The following is a 17,836-nucleotide window of genomic DNA, read 5'->3' as shown; positions in this document are numbered from 1 at the left end:
TTTGTTTGTCTGTAGCTAAAATGAGTCCTTAGCATGACTGCATCCTACGTTGTGGCAGACGACACACAAGGGAAATAAAGTCGAGGCAGCAGGAGGGAGGAGGCAAACATGAGGTGCACGAGTCAATTTACACAGCAACACACATTTACACACCCCTCACACAGTGAATGAAACAGACACTAGCATACGGGCAATCACAAAACTCTCTCTCTAACACACACACACACACACACACACACACACACACACACACACACACACTTTCACATGCATTCTGTACCTCCTAATTATTTTGTTCACACAGGGGAACTGACAACCCTGTCTACTAATTAAGCACTAATAGGCTTGTCTATCTCACAGCTCGAACAGAAAAGATCAGAAGAAAGGGAGATGAAGCAGTGTTTGTGTGTGTGTGTGTGTGTGTGTGTGTGTGTGAGCATGTGACCATCTTATTAGAAACACCAACCCACTGCATCCCACTACCAATCACAATGTCCCTGCTTGGTGGAGAATGGAGCCACACTTACCTTATATCTAGTTAACAGTGGTCCACTATCAGCACTGATGAATGGGCTTATGTTGTTGTGGTTTTGCAGAATGCAGAATTTTTTTAGTACAATATGTGCTTTAAGAGAGTGTTTGCTTATGTCACATCATTCGGGGCATTTAAAACACATCCAATGCAATGTAGCAAATGAAGCAAAGTAGCAACAAATATACAATTTACTGAACAAGGAAATTACACAAGACATTGCAATTTTTTCATGGAATCAAAACCTCCATTTTATGTAGAAACAGTGTTTTGTGTGGTTGAGTGTGTGTTTGTGCACATATGTGGTTATGTGTCTTTTATTTTACATGGATAATGCATTATATACTGATGCCCATATTCCTCAATATCGGAAACAAGATGTCAGACCACAGATCTATTTCATCCTATAGGCACATGTGTAACATATGTGTGTGTCAATTCTCCTATTCCTTTTCCAGAGCTAGAATACAATGACTCCATTTTACCCAGAAGCCCCTGTCCTGCAGCCTACCAGGTGTAAACACATGTCTTGTCAGCTGTGATAAACTGAGACCATTTGCTCCATCTCTCCCCTCGTAATACTGGGGAAGTGTTTGTGCACAAGAGGGCGATGGAAGAGATGTGTGTCTGTGTGCATGTGTGCGTGTGTGCGTGTGTTTGTGACATTGTAGACGTCTGGTTGTACATCAGCCAAAATTAAATCACTATCTCAACGTGATGAATGCTCTCCGTAAACTCCCTATTCCTCCTGACACTTTTCTTAATCCCCACCGATCTTCCGAAAAGTGGGAGGGAGAAATAGAGAGTGGGATGGAGAGAGGGAGCAGGGGGAGGAGAGAAATCCAATTCCCTTTTACTTTTCTGCCTCAGACTAATGTGGCTGTCAGAGGGGACGGCGTGGGCGGCAGACTCGCTGCAGGGGGACAAGGGCCGTCTGATATCACTGTGGTTGCAGGTCTGCTCCTTCACTGAGATGGATGAAAAAGGGCCTCAGGCATTGATCCTGTCCCGCAGGGTGGTCCCGTCACTGGATCACATGCAGGCCCAAACACCCCCCTCAAACGGCCAATCATCCAGACCTCTAGACCTGTAGCCAAGCTACAAGCCTCTAGGTGCTGTTAGATGGCAAAAACTGTTTTAGTGGTTACTGAACAGATGGACCAGACGTGGTCACAGATCAGGGTCCTGGCTTGTGAAAAAGTATCTAAACTACCTTGAGCAACAACAATATACTTGTGTGTGTGTGTGTGTGTGTGAGAGTGAGAGAGAGAGACAGAGAGAGAGCAATATATATTACTTTTTTATCCAGTAATTGACTTTCATGCTTTCAGACCCTTGAAGTGAATTCTGTGGAAAAACACGCCTCACGTTCATCTCGGATGTCTAGAGGGGAGGTTTTTCATTACTCCCCAATTCAAACGCTATCAAAAGCCATCATCTGGACATCTGACATGGCAAATTAGCCTGACACGGTACAAAAGGTCACCGCAAAAACCACACGCTCTCCCTCTCGCTTTCCCCCGACAAGTATCCACACAAAAGAGCTCATTGACTGTGCCCTACAGCTTTGTCACATGGCTGGTAAACAGGCCGCAGCCACATCAGCGCTTCAGGCCCCTGAGGACCTCTCGGTCGAGTTGGCTCTCTCTCCGCAGAGGACAGCGATGTGTGAAATGACGGTGCTTTGAACATAACATGGGCTTGCTGTATGCCCTGCTTTAGGAGGAAATGAATCATGTGTCAGTCGGCCCTAGTGCTCAACACGCCGGGAGCAGATCAGCTGGAGCGATGAAATTTCAGTCATCAGTGCTGCGTGGACATCAACAGCGTGTTAGTCATGCGGGGTCGCTGGACGCTCTCCGTTTGCCTTCAGCCCTGTTGCAAACTTCTGTACTCTATCATTACCACTGGATCGCTACGTTGCCGCAGAGCATAGTGCTCAGAAGATACAATAATTACATAACTTACTGCATAGTCCTTTCTCTTCAATTCTTAAAAAAAACGCAAGACCCATAAACGACTAGGTGTGTTCAAACTTTTGACTGGCGCATCTGAGTTGATTGGTGTTGGTCTTAATCTTAAACATTTTGTTTCTAATCCAGATGCATTCTCCTTATTCACAGTAATAAGTGACCTTTCTTTTGTTTTGTGACCCTTCATTGGCTTCTGACCAATAAATTATTTATTCTACTCCAAATTTGGCCAATATCAATCTTTAGCAATCTAACATACAGAATGTATTTTATAAGACGGTGTTGGTACAATAGGTTATGTTACATAAGCATTTATATGCCTTATACACACATACTGAAAGCTGCTAATTCACTGTTAGTTTTCCATTATGGTGTTGAGTGTCTATCCTCTGCTGACCTAGAATCATTAGCAGTGATTTTACGACACAGCTCCATTGGTAATTGGAGCCACTGGATAACAGGGTTGATGCAATAATGTGATGCAAACGATGCAACAAAATAAATTCTTCTCACAAGTACAAAGTGTCTGCTTCACTTTTAAATGGAAAAACATTGGACGTGAAGTGATTGTCTTACACAGCACAGTACATGATGCACACAATGAAATGTGTCCTCTGTTTTTCACCATCACCCTTAGTGAGCAGTGGGCAGCCATGAAAGGCGGAGCAGTGTGTGGGGACGGTGCTTTGCTCAGTGGGACCTTGGCGGATCGGGATACGAACCGGCAACCTTCTGATTATGGGGCCGCTTCCTTAACCGCTAGGCCACAACAGCATAGGTTATAGAAGAAAACAATCTAACCGTTTTTATTTTTACCTGTTCCTTGAATGAGTTTCAGGGGCAGTTGTGGCAGTGGCCTAGCGGGTAAGGAAACAAACCTTTAATCAGAAGGTTGCCTGTTCGAATCTTGAGCCGCCAAGGTGCCACTGGGATGCCACAGAGCAAAGCACCACACACTGCTCCCTGTGTGCCTTTTGTGGCTGCCCACTGCTCACCAAGGATGATGGATTTAATGTAGAGGACATTTAATGTAGAGGACATTAAACCCATGAGTAAAGTTAAATTTCATTGTGCTGCAGTGTTGCGGCAGTGTATCACAGTGACAATTACTTCACTTTTACTTTTCAGTTTTATGCCTAAATAGATTTGCATGTAGTGTAACCAGCCTTCCAATACTTCACTGGAATAATTTCAAGCAAAATCAACCAAAAATTGGCAGAAAAAAAAGGCAATTTGAAGTCACCAAATTATTCTCTCAGAATCAAGTTAGTCTGCCAGTCTCTCTGTTGATTTTTTATTCTTAAAAGAAATGAAAATTGTCACAAAGTACAACATCATTATGATGGCCTTAGTTGTTTCAGTGAGAAGAACTGTCCATAGCAATGTCCTCCAATGACAAAAGGTTTTGTTTTGGGTTAATCAGGTGTACAAATGCCTCTATGTTCTGGTTTTATTACAACACAACTCTGTAAATTTTTACTGTCTTCTGATGTCTGATGGCTTCCCATAAAGACCACATGTGTTGAACGTGTTTTAATTCTCACTCAGGATTTTTATCCTTTTCCTTTTTAGGAAGCACTGTTTTTTTAATTCCCCCCTTTTGTAATTTTGGATTGTTAATGGAGGGCTAAACTTTGCTGCAGATAGGCTATTCATTTTTACACCAGGTGTTAAAGCACTTGGCTAAAGGTACTTTCGATCTTCTATAAGAGCTGCCCTGAATACAAAAACAAACTCATTCTCACCTAACATTGTCCTCCCGGACAAGAGGACGAATTTAAAGAGGCACAACAGGCTTCAAGATTAAGGCAATATTAAACAGGTCCACGACCTGACCCTGCGCCTCGGTTCTGCTCTTTCTTATTCAACAATAAACTGGAGAACAAAAGGAGGCACGTCATTTAACTTCAGTGGCCTATTGATTCCTTTAATGGCTTTTTAACAAATGATGCACAGTGTACTTAGCACAAAATCACTATTCATGCAGATGGTGGCTAGGGCTGGATGGGGGTTGGATGGAGACTCGGCAGCTGATGTTCACAGTTTAAGAGTGGCTTAGTTTTAAAACTTGCATTGTTCTTCAGACAGAGTGTGGGTCACAGTGATAATTACCTGTTTCTGGAAATAGAAATTCCTGTGTTGGAAGAAAATGAAGCACTTGCCTGGAGTGTGAGGTCTTAGATCTGTGAATATGATATGTTTTGGCAAATTGAATGTTACCAGATTAGCCAATTCTTAGGTCTCACAAAAGGAAGATGATGGAGATAGAGATTTGAGGAAAGTGTTTCACATGTCCTCACTGTTCACCAAGATAGCAACTAAATAGCAACTAAAAGAGCTGTTCCTGTACTTTTCATTCTACATTGGCCCTAATCTGCATAACAATGTCAACAATCAACGGCGGGGAGATGCTTTAAATAATATTCTAATGACAGGTCGTTGATTGGAGCCAGGCAGAGTAGCAGGCAATGACAGAAGACACGTGCCCACTTAAATTTGCAAAAACACACTCACTTTAGAATTTAACACTGATCCTCAAGTGCTGCATAACACCTGAGATTATACATTTAACAAGAGGATCTCATCATGGCACCCCCAGTTCCAGCTGGGTCCGTCTCATCATGGCTGCCCCAGGCTGGCTCGAAGGTCGCCTGGACGTGCTCCGATTAGAACGCTGCATAAACTCTGTCGAGCTGAATTTACATCGCCTCAGGCTGGGAGTGTTACTCAGGCCTGTCGCCACCTTTCACCCCAGCCTTGGGGGCTATCTTGGTCATTGATGGATGAAATTGCTAAATTGCTCATTAAGGGTTGAAAACATGTGGGTGCATTCGCCGACTTCCCCTCTGGCATCAACGTAGCCGTAGCTCTATTCATCTCCCTTCCACACATGCCACCTCCTCTCGCTTCCTCATCCATGCAGAGAAAGCCTTGAACCTTCAAGCCTGTTGCATCCAGGGATGTGCCAGACTGTCTGCAACCCAAAAAGTATGCTGGTTCTGCCCTGTTCCGTTCAGCCCCAATTGGAAAGCATTATTCTCCCCATTCCACCTATTGTTCTACTTGGAGTAAAAATAAAATAAACAAAACTCCAAACCAAGTGTTGCTCAGCAAGCCCCAGATATTTGCATAGCCCATTAAATTGCACAGTTACTACTGTAAGAGACGCAATTAGACAGCATCTGCCTTTCTGGAATGAAAAGTCACTTGATTTAATACTTCTACAAACCGTATAAACCATTGAGAATGAAAGGTCAGGATTTGCATTTCATATACAAAAGTGAATGGGAGCTGGAGAGTGAGAGAGAGAGAGACAGAGAGAAGAAACGCTAAGGGACCTCCATGCAGTTAATATGCATGCTGTTGAATATTAATGACTGCAAAAACATAAGCAATTAACTGCTTAAATAATTCATATTCATTGGGTCTTAAATTTGCATATTTCTTTGGTCACATGGTAAATAAAGGTAGAAGTCACGTTGAGCCTTCTGCTCAATGCCCAACAATCATGCTGTTGCATATCCAGTAAAAGAAAGATATTTTCTTTATTGCTTCTCTGCTGTGCAGTCTCATTTCCTTATTTAAGGGCTACCTGACCTTCAATCTGTCGACAGGTTTGAGAGAGCTGAACAGATAAGCGTGTCAACACAAAAAAATTCGCAAAAACAGACAGTCGGAAGATTACAGAAAATTAAAAACTGAACAATAGACACAGCAAGCCACTGACATGTATTTGTGACTGCAATCTAATCTTAGGCTTGTCTCTCTTTATTTTTTCTGCTGCGGTGCGTTTGTTAGAGTGCCTTGCCTTTACGCTGCTCAACCTCTCCTTTGTTGGCTTGTGCTTGGCTCTCAGTGTTCAACAAATCCAATCAGGTAAAGCAAACAAGCCTGTAGCTCCCCACCAGATGCAGCTGGCTGCTATCAGATCCACGTCCCTGCCTGATCACCTCTAATAGGAAAGCGCCCGCTTGATCTCTGTGTGAGATCATATGTTTGTGTTATATTGCAGCAAGTAAAGTTTCATTCTATTCTGAACAGCACATTTAATGACATAAGACACACACAATTATACAAATCATACACTGGGTTAGTGTACAAGGACCAAACGGGGTAGTGGTGGCCTAGCGGTTAAGGAAGCGGCCCCGTAATCAGGAGGTTGCCGGTTCGAATCCCGATCCGCCAAGGTGCCACTGAGGTGCCACTAAGCAAAGCACCGTCCCCACACAATGCACCCCGGGCGCCTGTCATGGCTGCCCACTGCTCACTCAGGGTGATGGGATAAATTTCACTGTGTGCACCATGTGCTGTGCTGCTGTGTATAACATGTGACAATCACATCACTTATTTTCACAAAAGCGGAGCTGCTCTTAAGATGCTGTGAACAAACATGACAGATGTCAGTCAACTCACATCTGGTCACTACACCCTCCAGGCGGATGATGTTGGGGTGGTCGAACTGGCCCATGATACTGGCCTCGCTCAGGAAGTCACGTCTCTGCTTCTCAGAGTAGCCTGCTTTTAGACTCTTGATGGCAACATAGATCTCCCTCTTGCTGGGCAGCTTGAGGCGGCCACTGCAGACCTCGCCAAACTCACCTGTGGGTGACGACAATTCGGTTTGAGAATCAGCATGTAAGGGACTATGACAAGTTGGGTAAAAGTGAAAACTACTTTCGCTATTGTTTAATTTCACTAAAGTATATTATAAACTGATATTATATATATACCTCAACCATTAAATTAAAATAATTGACATACTGTAAGAAAACAGTAGAAAAATGTAAAAAAAAATTGACTGACTGGTTTTTGAAGTGTAATGTAACAACAGACAGTCTAAGTGCAAATCAATGGATGTGAAATTTACATTTACAGCATTTATCAGACGCCCTTATCCAGAGCGACTTACAATCAGTAGTTACAGGGACAGTCTCCCTGGAGCAACTTAGGGTTAAGTGTCTTGCTCAGGGACACAATGGTAGTAAGTGGGATTCGAACCCGGGTCTTCTGGTTCATAGGCAAGTGTGTTACCCACTAGGCTACTACCACCATCTTATGTATAAGATTCATCAACATGCATCACAAATTTTAATCATCGTTTTCAGCAATTCTTTCGAAATAAAGCCTCCCATCACATTTTCAAGCTAAAGAAGTGACATGATAAAGCCTTTTTAGATAAATAATGTGTTGCTGCCGACTAGTGCATTTAGTATTTCTAATTATTTCTTAATTTTTTTGCAGCATATGCACACATTTAAATATGGTTCCTTACAAATGTACTTACGATCCTCCTTTAGCAATAATTGCTGTTTTGAATCTACTGTGCTCTGTACTTGCTTGGTATGCTTTTCTGAAGTGTATGTGACCCAAGTTACATAAAAGTGGTGCTTCACATCTACAAAAGTCTTTACTGTTTTCTGCAAATAGAGGATCTCCAAATATAAGATGCAAGTCTGCTTTAACCTATGAGGTCAGGGCTACAGGAGTGTTTCTTACATGTTACAGAGACAGAAAGCGTCTTCTGTGCCCATACACTCAAATATGAAAAAGTACTGTACACACTCTGGTGAAACACTCTGGTGCTAGAGCTAAAATAAACACTTTATTCTTTTTAAAATAGCCCTTAATTACAGAAGAGCTTTGCTAAAAAAAGTATAATAATTTAGACATTACGAACAGAGTCTCAGAAATTATTTAAAAGCGCATGAAAGAGTTAAAGTTTGTATATTATGAGGAGAATGAGGTGAACAGTTTACTGACCTGCACCGATCACCCTCTCAATACGAATGCAGGACGCATCAATCTCCTTAGCAAAGTCTCGGACGGCTTGATTTGGGTCTTCGTACGTGTGAGGATGAATGTAGGTTCGGCTGCCTGGAAGTTTGACTGCAGGGGGCGGGATGGGGATGGAGGGTGGTTGGGGGGATGAAGGTCCTCTGTTTTAATATGCACGTAACAGGGTCACGGATGCATGCATAAGAAGTCTTTATCTCCTCAGTGCAGAACCATTACCAACAATGTGTAATAGTGTGATTACCCACATCTCACTAACTAATGCGGTCATGGCTAGCGGACCGCTGAAATTATACATGGCGGTGTGTGAAGAAGCCACTGGGCCGTGCGGTAGCCGGCTGTGATGGGCAGCTGTACCTCGTCCATGCTGGAACTGCATTTTCTCTTCATCTGGGTCTTGCTTGGCTTTGATGTAACCACAGTGTCTGTGTAAAGAAAAACAAAACAAAACATAAACAAACAGGACACACACACACACACACACACACACACACAGGCGCATGTCATTAGCCAAACCAAAATAAAACCACGAATAATAAACCAATGTCAGTTCATTTCCTCCAATTTTATGCCTTGAGATATGACTGTGGAAGAAATTTTAGACAAAATTCCTATAATGTATGCAATCACCTTCACATTGTGTTGATTTTTTAGTGTGTGTAGAAAAAAAAAAGTTATTTCCAAACGTTACACAGCACGGACATGAATAAAATACCTAAATGTACATTTACATAAATGTAGAACTAATAATCCTATAACTATACTAAAAGATACATACAAATCTTTTAAACTATCCACTATTAGGCTAATCATAGTATGGCATTTGAATTTACATCAGTACATTGGTATTCCACATAAAATGAGTTGGTCTACTAACAACAAGTTTGTGGAATAGTTAGATAGGTACATTTTCACACTGTTCATATTGACTAAGACTTTTATCAGCAACTTTGACCAGCTGTCTTTTATCGGTTTATAGTTTTTTTGGGGGTTTTTTTTTCCGCAATGATCACACCAGCTAAACCAACTGGTTTCATCTGGTTCATCACCTTTTTAAAATTTCACTCTGAAGATGTTTCTGTAAAAGTCAGACATTCCATGTTCGATCCCAAAATGTCTTCAAAATATCGTGAGCATGTGAATGTTTGTTTGACAAACATTTATGAAAGGCATAACCAATGAGCCTGACTCCCATAAGGAGGTCTCCCAGGGATTATAGCTGCATTTGAAAATACCGATATATCTACTTTGCTCTCACCGGGCCTTGCTGCTCCAGCTCTGCTACACGGCAGAATCCTGATAATTAGTTTACAGAGGCTCTCATTGATAGGTGTTTTAAAAAGCCCAGGGAAGCCTTGAGTTTATTAAGTGAAGAGACATAAAGGCTGAGACAAACCAGTTATAGAATCCTGGAAAGAAATCTATAGTAACCATTCATAATGCCAACAATGGCAGTTGCATGTCCCTTCCCCAAAAGAGCCTTGTAACTGTAATGGTAATCTACTGGTGTTAATAAATTAGAAACTGTTCGTAACCTCTATTGTAACAATGCCTCTTTATGTCCAGGTAACATCAGATTGAGTGTTTTTAATACAGAGCGTGTAGTCTATTATTTTACAAGTACACACACTGTCACCTCTTTGGCAATTCATTTCAAAATAAAAATTAATAAGGATAATAATCAGTCAACACTACATTCTGATTATAATTGGCTTCATATAATTGGGTTCCAGAGATGCTGTGATTATAGACATCAGAGTTTTCATCCGCATTGCTTGTCACAGGAGATATTTGTCTCAATAAATTGACACGTGGCTGTTAATTTCACCACCTCCCTCTTTGCCCAGCTAACTCGGATTGGGCCAGGGCTGAGTTGACTGTGCCGCCAGGGGCTTGGGAAGTGCGACTCTTGGTGCATGAAACCTGAATGACATTGTTGGGCTCCATCTCCAGTTTGACATTGATTTTGTTTGGCTGGTGCAAAACCGGAGCTTGACATTGTGTAAACACTACTAATTGGCCAGTTTGATGAAAATCTCTCGGGTGAGCAGCTGTGTGTGTGTTGGGTGTAATAGATCTCAATGGGTAAAAGGGCTTCATCAGTATTCAACAGTAAATATGATGTTTATTATCACAAAAAAGCTAATAATAAATGTGATGCATCAACAGGGTCTGCATTCTGAATTTGTGTGTGTGAAACAGATCTGAATGATTAAATGGAGCTTCATCAGTAATTCATTTGTAAATGTACTGTTAAAATTAGAATATTTAATAATAAATCAACAATTCTAAATTCCAAACTAAGTGTGTGTGTTTGTGTGTAACCAGACTATCATGGGAGAGTGGAGAGCATCCACCTGTCTCTATTCATGCTGGGAAATAAAGGTCAGAGTGCTGTTGTTCTCATGTGACCTCTGATATAACAGTACCCCATGCTGGACAACGCAGGGGAACATACTGTCATATCAGACTGGTCTACACACGCACTTACACACATCCACACACACTGCAGTCATACACATACAAACACTTTACTTACAGATCAGCCAAGTAAGACTGAACAAAGTGAGGGAAGAATGTGTGTGTGTTTGCATAGTCATTATAAATGGACTCTTTTCTCATAGTTAAATGTGTCAGGATTTATATGGCAAAGTGTTTTAAAACAAGATGCTTTTGTCAAGCAACAGGAAACACACCAAGGTTGTTCTGTTGAAAAGCAACTGACACAAAGTAGACGCAAATAAACTGATGTATGAAGTGTCATATAAGAAAACACCGTATGGAGTCATCCATTTGAACATGATAATGAGATACCAGGTAAATTTCCACCATTATGACCAGCATTTAAATTGAAATACAGCAATGCTTCGAGATGTAGCCATGGAAAAACATATAGCAATGAAACAATCCATTACTGATCCATCAATATCATACAACATAGAAGAAAAAAAAAAGGGGGGGGGGCTAGATGAACAAATCACTATTATCATGTATACATGCAAGAGTTCAGTATTCCGCCGTTCAGAAGCATTATAGTCAAGCTAACAGCATCCCGCTTTGGGAATGTAGGTTTGCTGAAGATGGACGGCTCTGTTTGTTGAGAATGGGTACTTTGTGTTCCTTGCAAGACCTTCGGCACTCATCTTTCTCTCTCTGGCTGAGCCTGTCACACTAAATTAGCATAGTAATTTACTTTTTTCCCCCCAAATAGCTAGTAGTCTGTGACTTGAGACCCATTTTTCATATAACAGAAGAAGGTTCACTTGTAGTCCTGACCCAGCCATCTATTTTTCTCATTATTCTTCCCCTCGATGTTCTTTCTTCCTTTCTTTTGTATGTAAATCCATATCATCAGATGTAAAGCTCTGCACCTTTTCTGGGGTGAAGGTTGATTGTGCTGACAGTGGAGTCTTTGTCTTTAGGTGAAGAGCATGCCTGCTGAGTGCCATAGTCAGAATATTAAAATAAATGTGAGCAAGAGAGAGACAGCAAGAGAGAAAGAGAAGAGACAAGAGGCAGAAACCGGAGCTGTGAGCTACATGGCAGATGCTGACTCAGGTGTCCCTGACTGCAGGATCTATGGATGGAACCCAGCCGAGAATCACTTCTTTAAAAAGCGATCTCGGATCAATGCCAAAAGAAGATGTACGCAAGTACCAGCGTCAGAGAGAGACAAAGAGCTACAGAGAACTTTTTGCTGAAAAGGGACTGAGAAATGCCTTTGACAAAGCATTGCTAACTCAAATATTGATAATGCAGCGCTCACGGCCAAATAAAACCGTGCGCCTGGCTGGCACGACCACTGCACAACCTTGACTAAATATCACGACAACCAGGATGTGCAAATAAATGACGTGCTAAAACAAGCAGCATCATTCAATAATCTTTATATGACAGGAAGCCTTTTATTGGATTAATAAAAGAGTGTGAGCTGGAACAAGGAGAAATTGATATACTGGCATTTTTTGTGCCACTCATGCGAACAAAAGGATAGGTCAAGCCCTCTCCCTACCCAAAAGCCCCTCCGCCCCTGCTGGAATGACGTTTATCTCATTAGATCCTCTTCTGTCACACGTCCTTGCCAACTGCCAGCGACTTACTTTGAATTATAGCTAAAAGAACATAAAAAAAAGAACATGTTCCTCTGCCACTGGTTCTTATACCCAATCAGTCACAACCAAAAAAAATGTAACTTCAAAATAAGAAATGTTTCATGCTGGAATACTTCTTGTGCAAAACTTATACCTTGTATTTACCTCATTACTGAATTTAAAGACCCGATTTGTCAGGATGTAGGGTTGACGTTATTTCTGCTGATAAAGCTTAATTGCCCATTTTGATTACCTTGTGTTTTCACTGGTTTTCTGATGGGATGTGGCTGACCTAAGCTTTTCAAGTGGTAATAAACATTTAACCTTGAGGTAACAGCATTCTGTGAGTCAAGAAACAAACGGGCAGAAGAGCTCATGTGCACTTTTCATTTCCCATCATGCAGGGAAAACATATGTGCATATTCTGTATTAAAATAGCAGCATTCACTATATTATTATAGTAGATAAAATTATAAATATAATAATAAATGGATAACCTGTTAAGTGGCCTAAACATAAAACCACATTTAACACCGCATGAGTAATATCTGGTATTAAAGCAGATATTTTCTGCATAAAAACAAGATGTTTTGGAAAAGGAGTATTTTCTTATATAGAAGGTTTTTAAGTGACCTTTTTAAGTGAAAGCACCTCTTAAACAAGTGAACACCAGGGTTAGGAATATCCAGTTATACATTTGCACCAGTACTCTTACATATTGTTGCTATTATTTTTTCCACAGATTCTCCACAGATTCTCTCTCATTTCAAGTCTGTATTGCTGAGCAGTTATGCTTCATTAGCTTATATTTCCCTTGCAAATCATGACAAGGCCAAACTATTCATTCTGAAAAGCTATACACAAGTTCACAATGCATATTTACAAAATCTCTACTAGTGTGACACACACACACACACACACACACACACACACACACATATATATATATATATATATATATAGTAATGAAAATAAGCGTGAAAGAGAAAGGGTGATATGGGTGTAACGATTTTTTTTCACTCCAGCTATAAGAACTGATGGACAGCTATCTTGCAATGCATTGAATAGCAGCCAGTGTGAAGTGTGAAGTGAAGAATATGATGGGGAGAAGATCTTTGTTAATGCAATTACCAAGTCAGAGAAAAGGCCCTGATATCTAAAGCTAAACCATATTTTCTCAGGCATCACACTTCAGTCACACTGATTTAGTTGGTTAGCATGGGAAGCAATAGGTTATAGCCGTTTACATTTACATTCACAGCATTTATCAGACGCCCTTATCCAGAGTGACTTACAATCAGTAGTTACAGGGAGTGTCTCCAGGGGGACTGTCTTGCTCAGGGACACAATGGTAGTAAGTGGGATTTGAACCTGGGTCTTCTGGTTCATAGGCGAGTGTGTTACCCACTAGGCTACTACCACCCCACCCCAGACAATCCCTAAACATCTCTGCTGTCACATACTACTTGCCAGACCCCCACAAATGGCCATTTCCACTCAAGGCTTTAATCAGTGAGAATCACACTGCAGTTCATGGAAATCAGCCACTGGCGTTAGTTAGTGGAGAATTAGAAGGCAAAAATGCCGAAGGGCTGGACACTATCATATCGAAGTAATGTTGCTTCTGGTGCCAAGCGGGGTGAAAAACAAGGCTGCCAGATATGGAATAGGCTATAATGTGGCGCTTGTCTTTCGATTTTTCATCTCCCCTCTGATATGGCTCCCTCGCGGAGAGGACCTGGCGGGCGCCCAAGGTCTACTTACTGCTTTAAAAAAGATTTACTCCAGCTAAAGTAATTATTAGAAGCAAAAGGTATGATTAAATGGAGATATCAAATGAATTTGGCTAGTTGCTTTTCATAGGTGTGCAGAAACATTTCATTTGGAAACTATTCATTACGGTAATTGAAGACGCACAAGGGGAGGTTACCGATAATGTCTCCTTCATCTTCACTTTTATCTGGTTGAGTCAATGCTGCAATCCACCTCAAATTAATTAAGCTAGCTAGCACAGGACCCTCTGACAGTGGCACCCACCACACTGCTGAGGGCACGTCGACAATAAAAATCCAATTTGCTAAACTGCCCAGCATACAAATACAGCCGAGTCCTCAGAGAACCTAGACATCCAGGCTGGGCTTTATGGCAGGTCACTCAGGGTATTAATGGTCTATCTACAAGAAACAATAGTAAATAAAAAATCATACTTATTTTATCAAGCTAAAATAATAATAATCATAGCATCTTGTGTTGAATAGGGGTTCTCTTTGGTCTACCTCAAACTCAAGATGAGTACAAAAGTACTGGTCATATCATAAGACTATGCCCAATTTCAATGAAACACAAAAAGACATAAGACACAATATTCTACTAATATAGCTTTTTTATTATGACGGCAAATGCAAGGCAACATACATTTCTTGCAATTCGTGCATTTCCATATATCTTATTTTGTGTCATATTTTGAATGTCTTCATTTTTCATTTTATTTTAAAGTCTGTTCATGTTTTCTGCAGTTGCAAAATCACAAGGCTTTAATAAACTCTCGATCTAGTTGTTACACTCTCGAATACAGCCAAACCAAAGATTTCCATGGGGTTCGGCCAAGTTAAGTCTCACTGTATTATGCCAATATAAATAATCTTCAGCCCACACGCCATTGTCTCAGGTAATCAGTGTAAAAGAGCAACAGGCCCATCTGTAATAAAACTCAGTGTGGTAAAAAGTGGTGTGAAACCAGGGCTGACAGGAGGCCGCTTGCTTTGTCGGCTTGTTTGTTCTCTTGCTTTTTGCCAGCTAAGCAATCCTTCACAAAGCGGCTACACTTCAGGGCACAGAGTGGCTCAGGCAACATAACAGCATTCACCACATAATGAAAACTGTTACACTGTGCACACATAAGCATCGCCAAAAGGCCTCCATTAGGAGCATCTGGTCCATTGCAGGAGATAGGCCACTAGATTATATTACAAAGGAGCCAAAAAACCATTAAACAATTACAGTCATTAAAACAGAAGCTTTGCATGACCCTCATTCTATGGTCCTATGGTCATATACAGGAGAAAAATGGACCACATTAGCCATTAGAGTGGGGCTGTTCCCAGTCCAATTTACCAACATTTGGCATGGGATAGTCATTATCACTATTGTGCCGCTATCAGTGCTTCGGAGACACTCAAGCTAACACAGATGCGGTTGAATTTGGCAGGGGATAGGTGAGAGACGTGAGGCCGGCAATCGCAGAAATGAACAAATTTGCATTAGCATTGCTGTTTCCCAGCAGGGGTAGTCAAAGTCGCTGTTTTTTCATTTGGAGAACTGTGAAAAGAGAGCGGAAAGGTTTGGCCGTAGACTAAGCTTCTTGGAACAATAAAATGTGACTTACAGTTCTTGACTTCCACTGATGATAAATACATTTGGCAGTTGTGCAGCCCAACAGTGTAAAATAAGGCCTAAATATACAGCCTTAATCACTTAAGATTTTCTGCACCAAAGCCCACAATATGAGTGTGAGTATTAATTACATGAGCTTGGGGTTTAACGTTTATATTAGCAGGTAGTATCTATGCACTTTCTTCAGGATTCAGATAAATTTTTTTGAATTAAAATAAGCCAAGCTAGGTTAAAAAACTAAAATGAAGTGTGTCTTACACATTTACGGCCTTTAGTGGACACCCTTATCCAGAACGACTTACAATCCTCCTTAACTTAGGGTTAAGTCTCTTGCTCAGGGATACCTGGGTGTTCTGGTTCATAGGCGAGTGTGTTACCCACTAGGCTTCTTAACACTTTCTAAACACTTGCATGCAAATTGCAAATGAACGACAGCGTCCCACAAGTCAAATTGCACTGACCTTTACTTGAAATAAGGATATGTTGTAGGACAACTAATGACTACTGAGAGCCAACTTGCTGACACCTACTCAGTGCGCAGGGAAGAATCTTCCTCTCTGCCGATGCACTCATTCAAAACACCTTCCTATTCCCTTACTGTTCAGGTTTACCAATAACCCAAGGCCATGAACAGATGTTCCTTTCTTTTTTCATTCCCGAAAGACAAAGAGCTTTTTCTTTTCGCTGATTAGCCAGGCTTGGAAGTCTTCCTCAACATTTCATCACTGATTACAGAGACATTTCTATCCCTGCTGTGTTTCACTTTTTTTTTTAAGGCTCACATTCAATACTGTAGACCCGTTATAATCAATATAATTGAAACAACATTTCCCATGAATACTATACTAAAAGTCCAACCACTGTGTGTCCAATTGGGATTATTTCCGGGTGCATCTTATTTAGGTATCGATCTAAGGATGAGACCAAAAGAAAAGTGATCTTCAGCACAGAAACAAACAAAATAAGAAAACAAGCTTCCCTTTGCAAACCTAAGAGGGGAAAAAAGGAAAGAAAGATCTACACATGAAGCTGGCGGGGAGCAGATGCTCAAAATTTTGGCCAGAAAATAAAAGTCAAGCAAACAGAATTCCAGTTGGTAGCAGAAAACTGGCATATTTTAATTAGGGAAACGGGAACAAAAGATGAGGAAGAAAAAAGGGGAAATGAGACACACTTCGATGGGTCCACACCATCTGCTAACTTTACAGCTTGCCAATAGCTTGTATTGTTCCTGCATACCTGCTGGACTGCCAACTCGCCCGTGGACAAAACAGGCAGATTTAAATGGCATACATTGCAATAACATAAGCCATTAGCTGGCTGAATGGTTTGTTCTCAGATGTTTGGGATAGAATTGTATCTTATAAGAATCAAAGAGCTTTTACCACAACAAAATGTCCTGAAATGTTTTTTTTGGTTATTAGATCTGTCTGTCAGAATTCAATTCAGCTGAAATATAGGAAATATTTTTAATTCATGTTAAGAATAAGTGCCAGAATCTGGCCTTCTTACATGTATATAGGCCATTAAGCACAGTACCATGTGGTTGCCATAACTTATACCATAACCTCCATCCTAACCATAAAAACATATGCCCACACTTTAATATTGTTTATATTGTTCATACACTGTATTGGGCTACCTGTCAAGATTGGCTGCTTTATGCTGACAAATATTATAATTTACTAGATATTGTGATGCAAACTGTCTAAATGTGATTTTTATATCACTTGAGATAAAAAGTGCTATATTAGTTAAAGTTTCCCTCCCATGTTGCTCAGAAAAAGTGGGCCAGTGAGAGGCACCGTGGGGTCAGTTGGGCTTTCAGTCCAATCACGAGAAAAGTTCCCAAATTGTGCCTAAAGCTAGGCCAGAGACGAGCCGGCAAGGAAACGTCAGTTCATGGGATAATAAACGTTAGAAGGAAACCTAAAGTACGCTAACCTAAATACTCAGCTCTGATGAAGTCTTTCTTTGTTCTGCTTCTTTGTTCTGTTACGCTTTGAGGAGGGGAGGGCTTGGCACAGGGTGTTATTCTAATCTTTTATGCAAGA

The 17,836-nt window shown here is 41.0% G+C and overlaps 1 protein-coding gene across 2 annotated transcripts in view; it reads right to left on the bottom strand.

The window, feature by feature from the left end:
* Positions 1–17,836, bottom strand: part of epha4b (eph receptor A4b) — a 96,857-nt gene that overhangs the window by 10,486 nt on the left and 68,535 nt on the right. For both annotated transcript variants that reach the window (XM_028975616.1, XM_028975617.1), the window contains exons 9-11: positions 8,656–8,723; positions 8,266–8,391; positions 6,919–7,104 (exon numbers count right to left, since the gene is read on the bottom strand). In XM_028975616.1, the coding sequence (XP_028831449.1) occupies positions 6,919–7,104; positions 8,266–8,391; positions 8,656–8,723 (380 nt within the window). The remainder of the gene's footprint in view (positions 1–6,918; positions 7,105–8,265; positions 8,392–8,655; positions 8,724–17,836) is intronic.

The sequence above is a fragment of the Denticeps clupeoides genome, chromosome 4 (assembly GCF_900700375.1).
Source record: "Denticeps clupeoides chromosome 4, fDenClu1.1, whole genome shotgun sequence".
NCBI lineage: Eukaryota > Metazoa > Chordata > Actinopteri > Clupeiformes > Denticipitidae > Denticeps > Denticeps clupeoides.
This window is presented reverse-complemented; position numbering and strand designations above follow the sequence as displayed.